At 39.1% G+C, this 18,696-nt stretch overlaps 1 protein-coding gene across 3 annotated transcripts in view; it reads right to left on the minus strand.

Annotated features, from left to right (window-relative positions):
- grm5b (glutamate receptor, metabotropic 5b) overlaps positions 1-18,696 on the minus strand; it is an 89,564-nt gene that overhangs the window by 70,147 nt on the left and 721 nt on the right. The window contains exons 1-4 of one of the 3 annotated variants that reach the window (XM_014007994.1): positions 17,203-17,377; positions 6,506-7,006; positions 5,470-5,904; positions 5,199-5,313 (exon numbers count right to left, since the gene is read on the minus strand). In XM_014007994.1, coding sequence (XP_013863448.1) covers positions 5,199-5,313; positions 5,470-5,904; positions 6,506-6,661 — 706 coding nt within the window. In that variant the 5' untranslated portion in view covers positions 6,662-7,006; positions 17,203-17,377. Of the gene's footprint in view, positions 1-5,198; positions 5,314-5,469; positions 5,905-6,505; positions 7,007-16,527; positions 16,909-17,202; positions 17,378-18,696 lie in introns of those variants that run through there. The other 2 variants (XM_014007996.1, XM_014007995.1) reach the window with 2 other exon arrangements.

An 18,696-nucleotide genomic window follows, 5' to 3' on the forward strand; every position in this document is an offset into this window, starting at 1 on the left:
CATTAAATTCCAGTGAAATATATTTATGTTTGTGGTTGTAATGTGACAAAATATGGAAAAGTTCAAGGGGTATGAATACTTTTGCAAACCACTGTATAAGCAAGACAAACGGCATTTCCGACAATAAATTCCAAATATGCTGTGTGATTTGTATGCAATTCTTATTTTGTTTTAACCAATTCAAACTAAATGTTAGAACTGTATTAGACATGCACCTGCACTGATTTCCTTATTTTTGCAAGACTGGAGATCGGCCGATACTAAGATAAGATCGATGCAAAAGATCAGCTTCTCGTCTACCTCCTTAAAGGTCTGACAATCAGCCACTGTCTCATTTTGCTCTGCTGTTAGCATGACCTCATGTCCAGTTAAACAAGTTTGTATTGTTTCAAGGGCATTGTTCAATGTTTTCCAATAAAATAAGATCAGAATCAGAAATGTTAATTATATTTTACGGTGCTTTTATTGTCTTAATTTATAGTTCCAAATTGACTTTTACAATTAGGTTTGTAGTTGTGATTTTTTTTCCTGTGGCACTACAGATATGATAAGAACCATCCTGCCAGAGGCCATGATGAACTTAGACATGGTTCCAAGTTGGTATCTATTTAGGTCAGTCTCACCCTCTGGAAAGTGAAGAACTGACTATATTAAGCCAACACATGCAGTCCACCCAAACTAAACGTGTGCAGCCTTCGGATACAATGCTACAAGTAGATCAAACGCCGTCTGCTAACTGCATGAGCCGAGAGAGGCCATTGACAACCAATTCCGTGACAAGAAAGGCAAAACGTGAAAAGTATGGGCAGTAGCTGTGGTGCAAATGTTAGGTGTTAGGAGCACATCTTTGTCTGTCATGACTTGCATTTTCCAAAGCAAAGTGATGAATCCCCCAAAACAGAGTACGCCACACCTAAGAGCGCATCCAACTCCATACAAGTGTTTAACTGTGACATTCACGTGCCTTTTGGACACAGTGAAATAATAGAATCAACTCTTTTCCAAAGACCATGTCATGTTTAGAGGAAGGAAACCTGTTAGTCCCACAAACATATTAGAATTTAATTCCTGTGGGATATATTGCAAGGTTGTACTGAAATCATTGTGAGCAGAAAGCTGGTTTTATGCTCTTGTGAGTCTCTGAGTGACTCTCCTTTACACGCTGCACAATCACTCCTCACTCAGCCTGAGATCAGGTAGTGGTCACTGTGTGGGTAGAACTCCTAGACGAGCCTGAACTCTCCAAACTCCTATCTTGCTCTGAGGAGAGTTTGAGCTCACGCCGTCTCTTAGCTGCAGCTCCACTTGTCTTCCTCATCACTAGAAGTAATGCCGGGGCTTTCCTCTGACAGCTTGAAAGACAAAGCACCTTCTGAACCAAAGTCTGCAGCTGGAAATAACTGGCAACTTTCTGGGTACCTTTCTGTTCACCCAGTTACTGCCAAGAAACGTATATGCCCTCTTTCCCAGCAGAAAAACTAAAGCTCACTGCATCACACGAGAAGACATTACATGAATGTCTGAATAAAAAGGTCAAAGAAAAACACAAAAAACAATGCAGAACCAAGACAATCTTACAAGTAGCTATAAATAGTATTATTTATGCATTTTAAAACAAAATATCACCTCTTTAACCACTAAGGCTTAATAACCTCTGAACCTTTCACACAAACAAAATGCAGCACAAATAGCAACAAATTTTAATACAAATATCTATATTTTTATAGTACATTTTACTAGGGTTAGGTAAAACCTTATTGTGTGCAATTAATCATAAGAAAAACTGTCTCTGATTAATATTTGGCGCATTGCAATTACTGTGATCAGTGCTGTGTGATGATGTATTTTTTTGTGTGCACTCTCACTATCAAGTGCACAAGAGCCCATAGCATAAGAATGGCAGGAGGCAGCAGTAGAATAGAATAGAATAGAATAGAATAGAATAGAATAGAATAGAATAGAATAGAATAGAATAGAATAGAATAGAATAGAATAGAAACAGCCGTGGGGAAATTCAAGTACATCGGAGTACAAGGAATACGAGAAAATGCACTCTGTCAATCTGTCAATTAAAGACATGCTGCCCTCCACATTGTGAAAAACATTTAATAGCCTACTATTTAAAACTTTTAAAATAAAGAAATGAATTTGACTGATACTTTGTAAGTATAATTCTAGAACACAGGGTCACAAACATGCAAGTGCATTTGTCATCTGTTAATCGATAATAACAAATACATTTTTATCCCATATCATATGCTTCACACAGTTCAGCATCAATAACTCTGCTTAGCCAAATATTTTTCATCTCATTAAAACTTATATGCATCACCTGCTCCTGCTCATTCTCACCACCTCATCACAACTCTGTCACACCGATGATGCATCGATTCATCCAGAACAAGACTACTTCGACTCCTTACAAGCAGAGTTTGATATCAGAATCCACGGCCCTTCATGTGGAAATATTGATTTGTGCATGTTTTTGGGGACATTTTGTTTGAACACACACTACATTGTTCCTGCTTCAGGCCAACGTTGTAAATAAGAAACTGTTCTTAATGTTTTGCCTGTTGAAATAAAGCTTAAATAAAATAAAATAAATAAATGTTCAGGTAGTTGTCACATGTCCTTTTGGTTGACCATTCGGCTTTACCACAGTCATATTTATAGAACAAATGAATACACATAACTCTTAGTTTGTTTCTCTGACGGCTCTTTAATTGTTTTCCCTCTGTTGTTCTTCACTGATTTGAGGATTTATTTTGAGAAGTACTCAGAAGCCACTGGCACCTGACACAATCTTTGTTGGCTTTCTGGCACAGCTACTTTTCTTGTGACCTTTTTGTTCCAACTATCCCGCAACCATTACCTGCTAATCTACTTCCCTACTTTTGGACACCACTGTTTCATCATCTTTTTGACATCAAGCTGGCCTCAATTCAGTGACGGTAATTTAATTCTTACCACATTTTTCTTCATAAGCTGAAAACTTGTCTCTTTACAAAAAACAATTCACCCTCCTTCTCTGCTGCAGTAACGTCACTACAGTGCTGCAGATCTCATCAGTTACATTTCTCTCTCTTCTCTCTCTTCTTTTCTTTGAACTGATGAAGCACTTCTGTCTGGATGTAAAGAAAACTTTTTTAGGCTTCATGGTGCAGATTTACTAGAAACTTGATTCTCCACTTTTTTTGCACAAATTGCACTGACAAAATTATATTTACAGGATTTCTACTGTAATTTATGCTGAATCACATTTGTCATGATACAGTTACATTGAAGTTCCAAATATAAGCAAGCTTACATACAAAGTCAAAACCGTGTTATTGCTATAATTAAGTAGAATTAAAATTGACTTAAATTTTTAACATTGTGAGTTTGTTTGGGTTTTTTTTGGGGGGGTGATTAATGTTTAAATAGAGAAACACATCTTTGTTGTAATCTGGGGCACACAAATGTTTGTTTTTTAGTGTTTTAGTTTTTTAGTGTTAATAATATTTAAATTTAAAAACACACATATACAGCACACAGGTGTGGGCCAGATCTGGACTCAAGCTGACACTGCTGGCATGGCAAATGCTTTGTCAACCATTTGTGCGCCAGGTCTGGCAATGATGGCACTGTTTTAAGATGGTATGTTTTATTTATTTGTTTGTTTGTTTGTTTGTTTGTTTGTTTGTTAATTTATTTATTTATTTATTTATTTATTTATTTATTTATTTATTTATTTGTTTTGTTTTGTTTTGTTTTGTTTTGTTTTGTTTTGTTTTGTTTGCGGTGCTGGTTCATGCATGGACCACCTCTGGCACATTGCATCTTGGCCACCAAAGGGCCGTCATTCTTTGCAGTATCTGGGCTAAGCGTTATGTCGGCCAGAAGTGGGCTAGACAGATTTTAACATGTGGGCGGAGTCCATCTCACCAAAACTCAAACAGGCTGTGCATGCTCTGAAGGAAAAAGCAGCAGTTTGGTCACGCGCAGAAAGCTGGACACATCGTTACAAACAGTCCCGGAGAGGTCAGGGGTGTGGTGAGAGGGTGTGGGTGATGGTGTAAAAGCTTTGTTGTCTTCCCTGGCTGCAGTGATATGATCACATGTGCACTTGTAGAGACACCGCTGCTCGCTCAGGACAGGACCTGTAGAATGATTGGTGCTTTCACCTGCTATCTCTCACTTAGTTGTGACACACCTTGCTCTGTCCTGATTGGGTAAAACCATGGCTCTGGTTTTTACTTTATTCGTCAAAAGCAGTGCCAGTTTGATCCCTGTATCATAATTAGATCAGATGAGACCACAACAATAAAACACTTCCTTGCTGGCCATGTACAACATGACAGAAATCCATCATGGCAGCTTTAATCCCTGCAGGATGATATTTGGAAGGTGTTACATTTAAAAAGATGTGAGTGAACAAACTTGAGGAACAAAGATGGGTAAAAAAAATAGTGAAAAAGCCACACAGACCAATTTTGGTAACGCTTTCTTTTACGGTACCTTTATTACCATGTAATTACAAGGTAATAGAATGTAATTAAATGTAATTACTACCTTATTACCATGTACTTACAAGGTAATAGAATGTAATTAAATGTACTTACTACCTTATTACATGTAATTACAAGGTAATAAAATGTATTTAAATGTAATTACTACCTTATTACCATGTAATTACAAGGTAATAAAATGTAATTAAATGTAATTACTACCTTATTACCATGTAATTACAAGGTAATTAAATGTAATTACTACCTTATTACCATGTAATTACGTGGTAATTAGAGTACAATTTTACTGTGTAATTAATTGTCTTCAGTAATGTAGCACTTACCTGGTAATGTATTACAATTCATCATGTAACACCCAAATAAGTAATAGGTAATTTGGACAGTTTTAAAGTTATATTTTATTGCAATTAACCACTAACCCCCAAATTTTGTTGCATTCTTTTGGTTATAAATATAGTGTTGAGTTACTATCGAAAAGTAATTTGATTGGAGTTACCCAATAAAGGTAGTTTTACTAACAGTAGTTTTTTGGTACCTTAATTACCATGTAATTACATGGTAATAAGGTAGTAATTTCCATTTAATGACCTTTTTATTACCTTGTAATTACATAGTAATAAGGGTACCGTAAAAGGAGGCGTTACCCAGATTTTCTCTGTACATATCAAACAATAAAATAAATCAGTTTACCTTCAGTGTTGATAGCAGACACATAGCTCCAGTTGTATCTTTTGACAATATCCACCATAGCTCGTGCCTGCTGGGCATCTGAAGGCACGACCCGCATAAAATATTTATAGAGGCTCTGAAACAGTAGAAAAGGAAACGATTGACAAGAAGTTATGAAGGTGGCTAAATAATAAAATTGTAAAATATATGTATTTAAGTCAAAAAGTTGATTTTTAAATTGATCTGCTTCAGCATTTAGTGATGAAATCTGTCAATAGTTAAATGAGCTCACCTTATCGCTGAGGTCCATGCTGGTGGCAGAGTAGGCAATCTGTGGGATGTTGAATAGCTGTAGCAGATTTTGCACTTGAATGGCCACAGAACTTGATCCCGGTCCAATTAAACCCACAATGGGCTTCTTCCCCCGCATTGGAGTGGCAGCGGGGTCTGCGCACTTCATCGCGCCTCCTCCGCCCCCTCCTCCCCACGAGCTCATCCCGCCCCACTCCTCGGCTTCGTCAGACGAGACCAGAGAATCCCTTATGAACTCGATGCTCTGCTCCAGAGCCACAGCAGAGTGCCAACACGAGTCCCGGATCTCGCAGCCTAAGGTGATGTTGGGAAGGATTTGCAGGTCGGCGTTGATCCGGTCCAGCGTGTGCATCATGGCCTCCACCCTCTGGATGCCGTACTGCTCTCGCACGGCGCCACACTTACGCTCGTGCACCTGAAGCGGACAGGGCGAAAGATGAAAATAGATCAAACTGATTTGTCGTTAAAGCAATGTTGAAGTCTTGTCACCTTTTTAAACTGCGTCATTTACTCAGACTCATTACTTCACTTGTATTTTAGCAGGTTAAATAATCAGATTTTTACACGGATTTGTTGGACAAATAGGCACTTGGCTAATTTTGATTTTACATTCACAAGGCTTTCAGGTGCATAGACTTGGTTTTTCCACCTTTCTCCAATTATTCATAATGAGATGGGAAGAAAGCTTAAATGTCAGTGGGTGAGTGTTGGTTTCTGAGGCAACTAATAGGGCTTGAATGTTCGTGGACTCACAAAAAGGTACTCAGTCTTCAACTTAAATATAGTCCTTTGAAAATCAAAGCAGCATTATGACCCTTTAGTACAATAGTTTCCAAGTCTGGTTAAAAATCATAGCTGGTGAATTTTCTGCTCATTATTTAACATCTTCTCTTTCTTCATTTGTATATTTTCATGGCGTTTCTGTCAGAGATATTCTAATGAGATAACAGAAAGCTGGAATTTTATAATCTAATATGACACGAGCCGTGCTCAGACACACAAAACCACTAAATCACCTTGTCAGCGGGAGGCTGATGATGGACAGAGAACAATGCTCCGATGATGATGTCACCCGGCATGTGTGCGACGACTCGACGCTCGTTTGACCCAGCGGTGTCAGCGCGATCGGGCCTCACCCAGACAGACAAAATTAGCAGCAACCAGAGCCTCATCTTGGTCCGACGGTGTGACAGAGACGAGCCAGATCCTAGATTTTGCCGTGAAGAGTCGTCACAGAGTTGCTTGGGAGACACTTTTACCGCCCATGACAAGAGCTAGTGGCACAGTGGAGGATCAGACAAAAGTATGATTTTTTTTGTATATTCCTTTCTTTCCTTTGGATGTCAAGGAGGAAGCATCACTGAAACAGATGGGACAGGTGCAGCAATGCAACCTTGAAAATTCAAACCAAATTTTGGGCTGAGTCTCATTAGCTGAAACAACTCATGGCTCTTGCAGTTATAAGGCTGATCTGGTCTCCACAGCAGCAGGTGAATGAAAGACATGTTCACGTAAACCTATGAGCAGAAAAAGACATCATTAGAATTTGTTACCCTTTGAATTTGGCAAGAATAATAGCAGTCCTTGTCAATAGCAGTTCATTTCACATCCAAACTATATTTACTAACTATATTTGTAACAATGCCTCTTGGTAATAAATCATAAAGCAGGCACCTGATTGGCAGCACCTGAGGTTATCAAAACAACAATCAACTGCAAAATAAGCTGTTTGGCAGAGAAGATTTGGCAAATTTTCATGTTTGCAACCCACATAATCAGCTCTATTGCTCATCCCACAAATGCATGTTCCTTACAAATGTGGCACCATTTAAAAGGAAATATAACAGGCTTTCTAACAGTATAAAAGAATCATTGGTACAACAAAGAAATAATCTACCAAAAACATATTACCTTACTTTTTGTGCTAAATATATAACATGGAATTTCAATGTATTTTTTGTTGAACTTGAAGTGTACAGACATGTGGCAAATTGAATATTCTTGGTACTTTGTGGATGTGTTTGATCATATTTGAGATTGACTGAGATTAAATTAAAATGAATGCAGAAAAAGATGTGTTATTTGTTACAATTTCTAAATGAAAACGTCCTAAATGTAAACTGTTGAATTTTTTTTTTGAAAGGAAATAAAAGGTTGAGCTGATATTTTTCACTAAATGACATTTCATATGAAATCCCAGAATTTTTCTGGAAAACAAGCAAACAGTAAAAAGCTGCAGAATAAACACTGCATTGACCAACATTGCTACTGAAACATAAGAATCGCCTTGGTTCAGATTTTCTAGGGGACTTTTGTCATCTTTATTTGGTTGCAATAAAGGTTTTAAGGTTTTAATTTTAGGCTTGAGACAAATAGCCAGCAAAATCCTACACACCAGTGTCTAAACAAACCCATTCATAACAATATGCAGGAACATTAAAATGTTTTAGAACAAACAAACAGTTTTATACCGGCTGCTCAGTCTAGCTCAGTGTCGTTAATGTCAGCTGTATTTATGAGTTCATTTGCAAGTGAGGGGAGGGCTGAGGGCCTGCCTGCCTGCCTGTCTGCCTGCAGCAGCTCTGTGAAGCTGGAGCTACTCACAGAGCCAATGACTGCACTGCTGGGATCAATACTGCTGCTAATGATTACCTTATTTCATGTTCATTTTGAGCATTGATTTCTATCAGAGCATTCATTCAGACAGGTTTAAGTGAAAAACAGTGTGGCAGTGCAGCAATGACATGCAGCGAACACCTTCATGTTGCATTGGGTCAGAGCTACAGAGGCGTCCTGAGCAGGGGCAGTTCTACGGGGCATTGGCCCCAGCTGCAATCTGATTAGCCCTCTGAAGTGTCCCTGTCCTGTTGCTCATCTGTCCTTTGCCTGAGAGCGATGGTGGCGGATGCAGTTCTACACCCAAACACTAGTGGCACTAATGAGTCAAATAGGAAATTCCATATTTAATCAAGCTCACAGACGTCTTCTTCTTAAGAAAATTTGAAAAATCCTGCAAAAAAAGTCTTTCAAGGCTAGATTTTCTCACATGCTGTGTGTTTGAGAGTATTTTGTCTATGTACACTGTACATAGACAAAATACTTTGTACATTGCACAGTATAAATTCATGTAATATTGGTAATGAGAAGTTGTGGTGATAGCTTTTTTAAATTATTTTAAAATAAATGTACACACTTTAACAAAACTGGGGATTTGTGTGTAAAAATGTTGAACAAATGCTTGACCCCTCTATGAATATTGTGGCTCCTTGATGGCCTCCTACTCAGAAAAATCCTAAATCCACCGCTGGTCCTGAGCAGCCATTTTTTTTCTGTTAAAGCTTAATGTGATGACTATAGTACTGGCTGAGCTCCAGCACTCTACACACCTTACGTATTGATGCCTCACAAACACTTGCCCAGCTTTTCCAACTTGTACTGTTCACAGCTGGTTTTCTGACAAGATTTATACATTACTCCAATAAGATCTGGGAGGTGAACCTAAAGCTCTTGTTTTTTTACGGGTGTGTATGTTTTTGTCTCATGAATATATTTTTGTTTGGAGTTATAATGACTAAAATACCCAAAATGAGTTTGAACATTATATTTGGGGTCAATCCATAAGTAAGTCCTTTGACTCTAACTCAGAGGGAGCTTACGGTTACCCTGCTGCCACTACTTTATTGAACTACTTTAACAGCAGGAGTTCTTTCTAACAGAGTCCCATGCATTCCTCCTGCAACAGCTTAAGTTGTTTTCAAGATTAAACAAAAACATAAATGCTTTAGGGGGGGAAATGTACATTTGCTGTAATTCTGGATTCGTTTTGGTTTTGGTTAAGCAAAAAGAAAAAATTCACAAACAGGATGTACCAGTAAGACCCATTGTTAGCATGATCAACTCTGTCACTTACAATGTTTCTAAATATCTGACGTCTATACTTGGTCCTTTAGTTGGCAGCTCAGAACATCACATACAGAACACTATGGACTTTGTGGACAAGGTGAGGGATGTCATCATGGAGGCGGATGAAACTATGGTCTCTTTTGATGTTACATCGCTCTTTACGTGCGTTCCTGTTGATAAGGCAGTGGATGTGGTCTGTGAAAGATTGAAATCAGACACCACTCTCAGCAGCAGAACCACACTTTCCACAGAACAAGTGTGCCAACTCCTCAAACTGTGCCTGGAGTCAACCTACTTCACGTACAGGGGGCAATATTATAGGCAGAAACATGGGTGTGCCATGAGATCCCCAGTTTCTCCTATTGTTGCAAACCTGTACATGGAGGAYGTGGAAAAGAGAGCCTTGATGTCCTTTTCAGGGGTGCCACCGAGCCATTGGTTCAGATATGTTGACGACACCTGGGTTAAAATTAAAGCCCAGGAAGTCCAACATTTCACTGATCACATCAACTCTGTGGATGAATATATTAAGTTCACACGAGAGGATGTAAAAAATGGCAGGTTGGCGTTCCTGGATTGCGATGTCGGTTTCGGATGGAGGACGGTTGGAAACTGGCGTYTATCGTAAGCCCACCCACACAGACCAATATTTGCGTTTTGACTCCCACCACCCACTGGAACACAAGTTAGGAGTGATCAGGACTCTGTACCACAGAGCAGACAGTGTCCCTACAAACCCAGGAGCCAGGCAGAAAGAGAAATCACACACACGACAGGCCCTGGAGCAGTGTGGTTATCCTGACTGGGCTTTCCTGAAAGCAGACAGGAAACACAGACAGGATTCCATGCAACCTTCAGGTGAAAATGAAGACCCCAAACCCAGACCCAAACCAGTGGTTATTCCGTATGTTGCGGGTGTTTCGGAGAAACTGAGACGTTTATTTTCTAAACATGATGTCCCAGTGGCTTTCAAACCCCAAAACACATTACGGCAAAGGCTGGTTCACCCCAAAGATCCGGTGCCCCGGCACAAACAGAGCAATGTTGTATATGCTGTTAAGTGCCAGGAGGACTGCAACCAGTTATACATCGGGGAAACAAAGCAGCCACTGTTCAAAAGAATGTCCCAACACAGACGAGCTACATCTAATGGCCAGAACTCTGCAGTTTTCACTCATTTACAGGCCAGCGGTCACTCTTTCAGAGATGAGGATGTTCTCATTCTTGATAGAGAGGAACGTTGGTTTGAGAGAGGAGTAAAAGAAGCCATTTTTGCGAAGAAAGACCGTCCATCATTAAACAGAGATGCATCAGGACAAAAAGAAAAAGACAAATGTGGGCTTCTGCATTGTTGTAAAATTATAGACTGCATTTTCAATGAGGTGCAAAACCAAGGTTAGCACAACAAATACGAATCCCCTTTGCAAAATATTGACAAGCCAGCTTCTGTGTGGATGCCACAGATGAATCTAGCAATCAAAATACATCCTATGTTTAACAGTCAGTAGAATTTTTTTAAATTGTTAAGCCTAATGGCACATAAATAACTCACTTCTTTTCAATGGAGCAATCTAATTAATGATAAGGAAAAAAAGTAGCAAAACCTGGACTGATTCCTACAGCAGACGCTGTGAGTCACTGCCTGTGCAAAAGAGGCTCTTGTTTGTAAAATGAATGTTGGGACCATAAAGGGGACAAGATGGACACAGAGAAAATGAAGGAAGTAGTGTATCCTAAATAACAAAAGACAGATGGAGAGAAGACAGAGATCAACTAAATGAGGAGGAAATTGTTTAAAAATAAGAAAAAGAAAGAGGAGGCAGAGAGGACAATGAGATTTAAAAAAAGGCCGGAAGGAACAAGAAGTACAACAACGCACTAAGGGATGGAGAGTCTCCCCGAATGTAATCAACTGGCAGCACGGCAGAAAGGTTAACTGCTGCTCCAGTGACGAACAAATCAAACAGAACGAAGCTCTGTTTCACACATACTCCCAGATAATAAGTGATGCGATTGTACGTCGCTCTCTGTCTCCCGTTCTCTCCGTCTACTGCTGGAATAAGCTGCTGCTGCTGCTGCTGATGTTTAAAAGACACCTTAGGTGTGGGGCCACGCTCCTTGCTGTGTGCTGTTTATGCAACACGTTACATTTCCTTTCTTGGCTCCCATGTTAACAGGTTAGAGCATACAGGCTGACTTCAGGTAAGTCATGTCTCTGCTGCAGCTCAGGCCACACTGCATCCTTGTAAAATCTGCACTCTAAGTGCGCTGCTTGTTTTATATGTGAAGGGTAATCAGTGCTAAAATATAAGCTGCTCATTATATTGATATGGTTTCAGATGCTTCTCTATAGTTTCAGTGAACTTCATCACAGAGCTTAAACAAACATTATTACTATGATCATGGCTTTTGTTTAATCTGAGCAAATCTCCAGTTACAAATGATTCACTTTTCAGTATTCACTTTTTTATGTAAAACACTCACTTCAATAAAACTGTGTGTATTGACATTTTTACAGGTAATGTGCATGCTCGGCATCAGTATTTTGGGATGTACTGTATAGATGCATTTATGGCTACTTCCAGTCCACTGAAACACACATGGGCTGTGTCTCAATTCAGGGTCTGTGTCCTCTGTAGTGCACACTTGTGGGTCGGTTAGGTCACTACGCTGCGCTAAAGGCTGTCCCTTTTCATGGGCTCCTTTTCATGTGACCTTCAAATGCAGCTCTAAAAACCCCGAAAACAAAGGTTGCATCTAACTATCCTTCACAGTCGACGATATTCCAGGATTCTCTGTGTCGTCATCAGTTTTTACAGGAAAAGAAAAATAGTGGAGTTTGGACAATCATCATGGATTAAAGAGTTTGTTCTAAAGCAACTTAGCTGATGAAATTTATGCTGCGATGTGACGTTAACTAACATGCAATTACAAGTACTTACACTGGAGCTAAACCCAAATTATTATTAGGTGTATTTACGTGTAATGTTTTTAAAATATATTGAATTCTGGGAAGTTATGTCTCCAGTGAAAAAAATGTATAAATACAGTACATGTTCCAACCTACTTTATGTTTTAGGCATTAATGAGTAATGTGGTAGAAAACGTAACACTATGATAGTGAGGCAGTGCATGGCATGCACACATACATCATCCAAAGGCTAGACCATCTTGTTTATTAGCTGTTAGATCTATCCTACCTGGACTTTGTGGGTCACAGTCTACGTGGGCTGCAATCCCTAAATTAAGACATAGCAGAAGTTTAAATAGTGTTCAGCTATGTTTCAGCTTTACATTGCGCATAGAGGACATTTTGCTTTCACAATGTAAAATCCCAGTGAACTATTTTATTAGTGTATAAAAGTCAACAGAAAAGCAGGTGAACCGGACCAAAAGGCTAGAGATGAATGATGATCTTGAATACCAGAAAAAGCTATGAATGCATTTGAGAACATGGTACTTAAAAGGTCAATTTCTGATTGTTAATAAATTAATATTTTAGCTCTAAAAAAGACAATTAAGACAACAGCATGAACGGTCATCAATGCAACTCCCCACACACAGCCACACAGTTCAGAAATGTATAGTGTTAACAAATAAACTCAAGCTCTTTTCACTTCATGTACCTGCTCTCTGTTTCACTAGATTATTTCACCACATGATTCTCTCCCCACTATCAAAAAATAAATAAAAAAACAAGCCACTGTTTTATTTGTACCATTCTCTGAGTTACATGCTGAGTTACTCTATCACTCTCCCTCTAGGTTGCTTTCTTGTTGTGAAGGTCTAACAGTAGAAAATGAACAATTCATTCCCTAAAAAAATATTACCTTCGTACCATTAACCATTTATATCTTTAGCTCTGTTCAAACTACACATGAGTGTACCACAAAACCTTAAAAAACAGCTTGTACACGGGGATAAAAACACAAAGTGCAAACACACCCTGTCCCTTTCTCTGCCTCACTTTGATCCAGTGCAGTTTATTAGTGCTGGCACACTGTTCTCTGAGTTCAGAAAGCTTTTAATTCACCACGCAGTTAACAGACAGCATGATCTGTTTTAGCTTTAGCAACAACTTCTTACATATCATATACTTTCTCTGACTTTATCTTATACAAAGCACAAACATTTGTGATTAGAACTTATAGCAACAAATGTAGAAGAGGATGAATTTTAAAGTGAATTATACTCGGTGTTGCTCTGTTCATCATAACACAGAGCAGAGTTATTTGGTCAAACCTTGTAAATAATATCATGCATGATGTCATGGTATATTGGGTTAGGGTTATCTTGTGAGATTTGTTAGAGCTCGGAGGATGTGCTGAGGATGACTCAGTGACGATCCCCCAAAAAGCTCAGTATCAACAAAAATAGTGGCAATTTTTGTGTTGGCTGGAATTGATTAACTGCAGCAGCCATTGGGTCAATATGAGTTTCAAATAATTAGGTTCTGAGTTTCACTCATATTTGTACAATGATTCATGAGATATTTTGCTAACAAATAGTGTAGAGCTAAGAGACAAAGCTACTAACAGAAAATTTTAGCTCCATTTTTATTGTAGCTCATTTCGTGTGTTGGCTAATATCAATTATTTGTGGTAGCCATCTTAAATTTTATGCCCAATAATTACTTTCTGAGTTTTCTTAAAATCTGCCAAGTGTTTCTGTAGATTCTTTTATCAACCAGATATTATGGACCTCAATATTTAATGGCAAAGTTTTGAAAAACAAATTTTAGCTCAGTATAGTCAAAGCTCAAAATATATCAGTATTTTGTTAACACCGTCAAACAAACACACAAACTCCATCAAAAACATGGGAAAAAACTGTGCGTTCCTGTCATTTCTGTAAATGAATAGGATAGAAAATACACCAAGACAAATAAAAATCCGTAGGCTGCTGCCTGTAATGATCAACAAGCTCAAAATCAGAAACGTATAACAACTGAAAAAGCAAACCCATCATATGCCATTCACAATTGGATGTGCAGCCACCCACACATATTTAAAAGAGGACTATTCTTTTAACACCCTGGTGGTGTGCGCACCTCTCTGCCATACAAGAGCAGTTTCAGTGAGAATTTAAAATCCTTTTTTTTTTCTAGCTGAAAAACAAAGGAACATGAATTCTGTACTGAAAACTGAGGAAAGCAGAACTAGTCAGACATCATATCATGTTATTTCACAAATTAATCTTAAGAAACTAAAATAGGTCACTCCAGTTGCTCTGCTGAGAATACACAATCACTTATGCACAGAAGGCTTTTACTGAGCGACAATGTGTCTCAGATCAATGTGTTTCTTCTTCTTTGTTGACAGGAAATGTATCGTTTCAGCTTCAAATCTGTTTCTGTTGTGAATTGATTATCATTAAGGTCAAGATAATGTTTATGCTTGTGTTTTCTCTCCCATCCCGTAGGCAAAATATCTAATTACCCAGAGGTCCAGATTTTAATAAAAACTTCATGAAGTTATGATTAAATTTGAATCTTTAACTGACTTATTGTGGAGTCAGTTGGAATCAACATGGCCGCCATGGCCCAAGTGATCTTGTAGAAAGCATAGAAATGTAAAAAAAAAAATCCAACTATTTTATAAATATTGAGATAAAATTTGGCATATTAGTATAGCTGCCACACAAGATCACATGAGATATTGTTATGTCCAATGAGATTGCACTTGTTACTAATGTTTAAACAAAATGGCTACATCTCCATCAATTTATATTTTCAGATCTTCCAAGGTGCCATTTTTGGAACTCTCTGTGCATTGTTGTCCAAATCAAATTCTGGAAGGGGTCATTCAACTAGATCTGTTACAAAAGGACAACTGATATTACCAACTTTCAAAAACTGCAGCCAGAGGTCTTTCTTCTATGTTTATACTAAAGCATGGAAGGACATTCCTCAAAACATAAAGTCCATTTCAAAACTACAGCCCTTTAAGAAGAATCTTGTCTGCCATCTGCTGGACACTTTTTGTTGTGCTCGTATTTAGATGTCCTATTTTGCAAATGCTGCCTTCTGGAAATTTGGTATACTTGTTTGTTTTTGTGTCTATGGTGTATAATGATGTGATTGTGATGCTGTATTTCTGAGTGTTTTATGTGCTGCAGAACAGGAACCTGCTGTAAAACAGCAATTATGCTGAGTCAGGCTTGATTTTTAATAATCTTTTCCTGTTAAATAAATAAATCAAATCTAATCTAAACATAAGATGATCTCAGTATAAGACCTGACATGAAGGGTGGCGAGCGATATGCATTCCTTCAGTGGAGGCTTTTATTTTTTTTTTTTTTGGGAGGGGGAGATTATGCAAAACTAACTTTTGTTTTAACTTTAAATTACGTTCTAATGTTATTCCCTCATCAAAAACATGCCCAGAGTGTTGCCTTGAGTCATTCATACATGTCTGAGAAATCCTTGAATGTCCTGTGGACATGTGGAGCTGTGTAAATACTTGCTGGTACAAAGCACTGCCTATTTGTACAAAGCTCCTCCCTGGAGCTCAGTCTGCAGCCGAGCTCCTGCCCCACGGAGTACTCTTCCCCCGAAGCACTGTTGAGAAGAGGTGCTGAAGTGGGAGTGTCAGAAACGGTAGGAGGCTCTTTAAAAAACAGAAGCCCCTTTCAAGGTTTGTCAGATTTCTTTTTGATATTTACAGCATTTTCATAACAACTGAAGGTAAAAGCTACTTGATTGTGGTATAGAATTGAATGCCTGCAAAATACACAACACCCCCTCTTTAATTATTGTTCACTCAAAAGCATGTCTTGTTCTGAGCGCCAACATAAGACATCTTTGAAGGTAAAATCAAGGGCAACGCTACATTAAAATGGATTTGAGATGTGAGTTCTTACTAGTGTTAGTTAAAAGCTGCAACCAATTACTTTTTCCTTTTCATTTCATCTGTAAACCAAATGAATCTCCTGCCTGAACTCAGAGCTCTCAAAGGATACATCCAGACGCCTCGGTAGATACTGAGCTTTGTTGTGCCTCCTCAATGCCTCAGTAACACAGCTGTAATCACATCTGTCAGCGGAAAGTGAAAACACACTAACATCACCTGAAACAGAGAAATCAAACACTCTGGTGCTAGCTCTGCATGGAGAACTTTCCCAAGCAGGCACTGACCTCAAATCCATCACCCTGCGATGTTTCACAGAGTTGCAGCCTCTTGGGAATCCTCTATTGGCACCCAGTTTCTCTCTACTTATCGTGGTTTCCATCGTTTTTGGCGTCCATTTTAAGTTTAATTAAGCGGCTGATGTGACATCTCGCGAGCCTCTAATTAATCACTTGGAGCAGCAGCAGCAGCAGCAGAGTCTCTGGTCAAACAGCCTCTCTCCAAGGAGAAATCCTGTCGCAGCGCTGCAACCGCAGAAAGCTGACAGAGTGTCACCGCTCAGCCCCCGGAATCAAAGCCTTCCGGTTGCACGACGGGAGAACGGTGCAAAGCATGACAGAGACACCGACTGAAATGAACATGGCTCCAGCATGCGCGGATGAAACGCGGGGTTCCGATCCCCTGCGGTCCTCATCTGCATGATCGCATGCCCCGCGCGCACCAGAGCAGCTGTGGGGGGGCTGTGACAGGGTTAAATGTTTGGTGCCTTAAAAAATCATGTGTTTTAAAAATAAATAAATTAAAATAAAAGTGCGGCAAATTGACTCCAATCAGAATACTGAGCAGAGACACTGGGTGCATATTAGTGAATAAATTAAGGTTGGATTTCATTTGAGATGCAGTCAGCCTGCCTCTCCTCTAAAAACTAATAATAATAATAAAATAAAAAGCGTCATCCTTACCTTATTAGAAACCTACATGTCTCCGGAATCACTTGCAACGGCCCTGTTTGACAATCGGGGTGCATGTAGAGAGAGAGAGAGAGAGAGAGAGAGAGAGAGAGAGAGAGAGAGAGAGAGAGAGACTGCCGATGGTCCAATGTCAAACAGCCCAGAAGCAGCTACTGATCGCGGTGCAGCTCCCTCCGTTTTCCAGTCACGCACACCTGAGCTTCACTCCAAACACCTCCTCTCTCCTTCATCCCACCCCTCTGCTCCTCTGCTCCTCCCCTCTCTTCTCCTCAGCTCATCTCCCGCACACACCCCCACCCGCACCATCCCTCAGCGACCCCTCGGCTGCCTGAACCAAACGCTGCTCCTATTATTTCTACCATCAGCTTGTCATAAAACTAACCTTTATTAACTCCTCATGGAGTCATATGTTGAATGACTGGTTACATTTTAAACACTCTTCTTAACTAAGATGAGCTTGTATTTGAAACATTTCGTTAATTTTTATAAAGGACTTCAAAATAAAAGGGTACAGGCTACAGCTATAAATTTATGGGTTGCATCTATGCAATATAACCAACACACTGGCATTTGCAACAGGGCTGCAGAACATGCAATTGAGATATTACTGGTGAGTTTTGCGACAACACGTTAAGCTGTAATAAACACGCTGAAGAAACAAGTGCATGGCCAAAACATGTTGGCATGCAGGGCGTGAATGCAAGGCACTTAGAAGATAATATGATTTATTGTGGTCCATGCAGTCTGTTGCAATATTGATACTGCAACGGTGATACAGTAAGTTAAGTTATTGCCAGCCATTAATCCAAATACAGATAACTGCTTTTAAACTAGTTGTAATACGTTTACAACTTCTTTAATGGCATTTTAAATCTAATATTTAACTAGATAGATAAATACATTCCTTTGTTTCTACTTGGGTGTTTAAAATATGACGTGTAACAATGCAATTGTGGATAAATGAAATCCAAAAAGTCTGAGAACATCTGTGGGAATCTGGAGCTGAAGGCCAAGGCGCATGAAAGGTATAATATTGTTTCACCTGAGAAGAATGACCTCACATGTCTAAAATGTTGATTATAAAAAAAAAGTTAGTATTTTTGCATATTTTTCCCAGGAAGAATCTGTTTGCTCGATTCTTGTTGTTTTTAGGGGTTCCTTAAGTGGAAAGCTGAGGAATTATCTGCTGTAAAGATCCTGTTTGATGAATAAATAGCAAATTCTCTTGCCATAATCAGCTCTCATATCAGCTGTTCTTCTGTTGTTTTGCTTTTAATTCCCAATCTCTTTTGCTTCTTTAGCTCCCAGCATGAAAAAAGTTCAGAAAAATTGATTATTCCTTATGCTGAATATTTCTCCATGAGTTACAGACCAAATGTGGAGAATCCAAGTTGAATTCTTTCTTTTTGCTGATCAAATGGCATCAGAGGTGATGCTGAGGGCTGGGGATTAATGATGCAGTGTGCTTGTGTGTGTGTGTGTGTG

The sequence above is a fragment of the Austrofundulus limnaeus genome, unplaced genomic scaffold, assembly GCF_001266775.1.
Source record: "Austrofundulus limnaeus strain Quisiro unplaced genomic scaffold, Austrofundulus_limnaeus-1.0 Scaffold46, whole genome shotgun sequence".
Classification (NCBI taxonomy): Eukaryota; Metazoa; Chordata; class Actinopteri; order Cyprinodontiformes; family Rivulidae; genus Austrofundulus; species Austrofundulus limnaeus.